Source organism: Olea europaea, unplaced genomic scaffold, assembly GCF_002742605.1.
Source record: "Olea europaea var. sylvestris unplaced genomic scaffold, O_europaea_v1 scaffold393, whole genome shotgun sequence".
Lineage (NCBI taxonomy): Eukaryota > Viridiplantae > Streptophyta > Magnoliopsida > Lamiales > Oleaceae > Olea > Olea europaea.
The window spans coordinates 340292-343365 of NW_019258828.1; the positions used below are offsets into that span (position 1 = coordinate 340292).

At 35.1% G+C, this 3074-nt stretch overlaps 1 protein-coding gene across 1 annotated transcript; it reads right to left on the reverse strand.

Annotated features, from left to right (window-relative positions):
- Positions 1-320: 320 nt before the first annotated feature.
- Positions 321-2459, reverse strand: LOC111387177 (transcription factor HHO3-like). Its single transcript, XM_023011719.1, has 5 exons — positions 2075-2459; positions 1616-1893; positions 1204-1495; positions 1042-1118; positions 321-857 (listed from the first exon to the last, which is right to left on the reverse strand). The coding sequence occupies exons 1-5, from the start codon at positions 2220-2222 to the stop codon at positions 537-539; spliced, it is 1116 nt and encodes a 371-aa protein (XP_022867487.1). The 5' UTR covers positions 2223-2459; the 3' UTR covers positions 321-536.
- Positions 2460-3074: the final 615 nt, after the last annotated feature.

The window sequence follows — 3074 nt, forward strand, 5'->3', positions numbered from 1 at the left end:
AGTTCCACCAACATTTAATGAGCTATTACTGTCATTCTCAAATGCATTCCTCCAATAACCTCCAATATAAAAGTTGAACCCCAACCTTGAGGGTCCCCATCATCCCGCTCTTAGAGCTTTGTGAGGAAGGTAAATCGCGGGATGTGCACCAACAGGTCAGAGAGCAAGAACTACATGTACACTGCGCCTACAAAGAGTCCAATTCCATGTTTCAGGAATCGAACCCCCACATCGTGGCTGCCAGTAAGATATGAGACAATTTCACTCATATCCTTTGCACCACCATCCAATATAAATTTCAAAACAAATAGTATAGGAAGTTTGATAAATATGGAAGATAAATAAGGTCTAAAAATTGACTCTATATTTTCCTCAATTGTTATACCGAATGATTAAAGCAGCCGATCCCACCATAATTTGGTAAGGTAAATTAGATAGTAGTATTTCCCAAGAAAAAATAGAAACTATACTTTTTTCTTATCATATTTAGTTTTAGTGCAATCTAATACTGTGTATCAAACCTGCAGGGAGAAAAATCAATAATCTGGTGAATTGGTGATTGTATGTGTAGAGGAGGAGGTAGCAGGTGACCGAGAGCGAGCTCTATCATCAGTATGACTGGCTCGATCATCAGAGTGGAATTGCTTATATTGCTGCCTTTGTAATGGTGGTGGTGGTGGTCGTGAAGCAATTGGCGCATAGATTTGATTACAAGTGGCGGCTGTGGTTTTTGTAGCCATTGCAGCATCATATTCAGGTGGTGGCGCCCAGATTCCTCCCACCACCACAAACTGTTCTGCTTGTCTGCTGTTATTGAGAATCAAATGACCTGGTCGTCTCCTATGTAATCTATATTTCTGCAATGAAAGCATAAAGATCTTCATTAGAGCGTAAATCTATTGTACACCACCACTCATAATCGCCAAAATAAGTGATATTCACTTGGCAGGAGCACCCGTTAAGTAAAAACTTCTACAGCCAATTTAGGCCATCCTCAATTTTAAAGAATTTTCACAAGGAAAATATTTTGATTAAACAAACCTGCAAGTGACTTTTTACTTCATCATTAGTTAGACCATCAACCTCCATCAAATCCCTAATTTGTTTTGGTGTAGCAACTGTATAATCAGATGAATTAGAAAATCAATGCAAAAATTAAATCACATCTATCTTAGTCAAGGTTCATTTGATAATAAATTATACCTTGTGGACCACCAAGTCTTTGAAGAGCTTGCAAGAATTTTCTATGTAGCTCAGGTGACCAACTCCTCCTAGGTTTTCTTTGAAATTGTCCTTCCTTCTCATCCTTGTAATTTCCACCACCACCACCACCGCTACTTGTCTCCTCCACAGAACTGGAGGCAGCCACCTGCGCTGACATTCCGATTGGCCTTTGTGGAGTAGTTACACTACTTTTCTCTTTCTGAAATGGATGAAATGCACCACCGCTTCTAATTCTATTAACCTCCAACACTGACATGTTTCTCAGTGAATCCTGAACCCCAAAATTGAAAAAATAAGACATCAAATTAACAGAAGACTAAATTTAAATAAATAAATATGCCTTTTATTTATCTGTATAAACTTTTCCACGAGATTATTATACCAAAATTACCTCTTTGGAGGGTGGATCTGTGGTTCGATTCCATAACTTGACGGATCTAAGCCAGTCCGATTTCTTTGAAACATTATCATTATAAGTAACATTAGTATTATTCTTTGACCTCTTCAATTCTTGTTTGTCATCAACGGTAGTGGACAAGGTTCTCTTTGTAGGAATAAACTCTTCCAGAACTGGCCCTTCATTTGATGTCTGCTCAGAACATTCAGATATCACATTATGATCATACTCTGTTGTTTTTCCTGATAACTGTTGCTTTCGTGTCTCAATTGCTGAAAACACCAAAATCTCACAAGCATGAAGCCATAAAAAAATAAATAAATAAAAATAAAAATGAATCCAGCATAAGTACATAAGAAAAAGAGACAAAATCTAAAAAAGGGTATCTCTATAACCTAGTAGTTGTGCGTGTGTTTATATACGCACGTGCCTATATAAACATTAGGGTTATACCTTGAGTGACAAGCTCAAGACAAATGGGTAGTTCACGGTGAAAAACTTGAATCTTGCGACGTTCTTCTTCTAAAGCTTGGATGTAATCTTGACTTCTCTGCATTTTCTCATCAGAACAATCACTATGATTATTGCAGTTTATGATCATTTTCTTTATTCATCTCTTTACGTTTCTCTCTTATATTCTCCTTTGTATTGCAGTATTCACCGTCAAAATTAAAATAACAATAATAAAAATAAAAATAAAAAATTAAAGGGATTCAAGTAGAAAGAATCATCAATATATACAAATAAAAATAAAACCAAATAGATCCAAGTAGAACAACAAAGGGAATAATCTTGGCTCGCAAGGGGGGAAAAATCTACTGTGGATTGCGATTTTAATAACTATTTGAAATTTTCTTCTAACTAACCTTCTTTTTTGGTCAATCTTTGATAAGTCATAATAAGGTTTTTGTAACTTAGATATGATTGTATTCGTGGCTCAAATCACACGTGTTTAATGTCTATATGTATTAATAAATAACAACTATTTAAAGAAAAAAGAGCGAAATGATTCATTGAATGATTTTTAAGAGATTTCACGTGTATACAAAAGTAGAATGCAAACAAGAAGAGGAGTTCGTATCAACTTGACTCGATTACAATATAACAAGTTTAAGGTCGTTTTAATCGAGTAAAGCATTGTAATTATTCTAAAGTAGGTTAGTATAGAATAAAAATAACATGTTAATTGAAAAGATTGTTTTTTAAGATAAACTTGACATTTAATAAATCCTCAAATGACTAATGCTAACTTTTTTCTTTCAAAAGTAGCAATGTTCAAAATTTTCTTTTCGATTCCCGTCGTGAAATTTTGAGGACTGTACCGTTCTATAGTTTTTGATTTATGAAACTTTTAGTCTAATGGCCTTCTTAGTGCGGGATGCTACAGACATACGTTGATGGCCTTTTAACTGAAGTTCATTTGTGGACATTCGTGTGCGTGAAAACGTCTCGG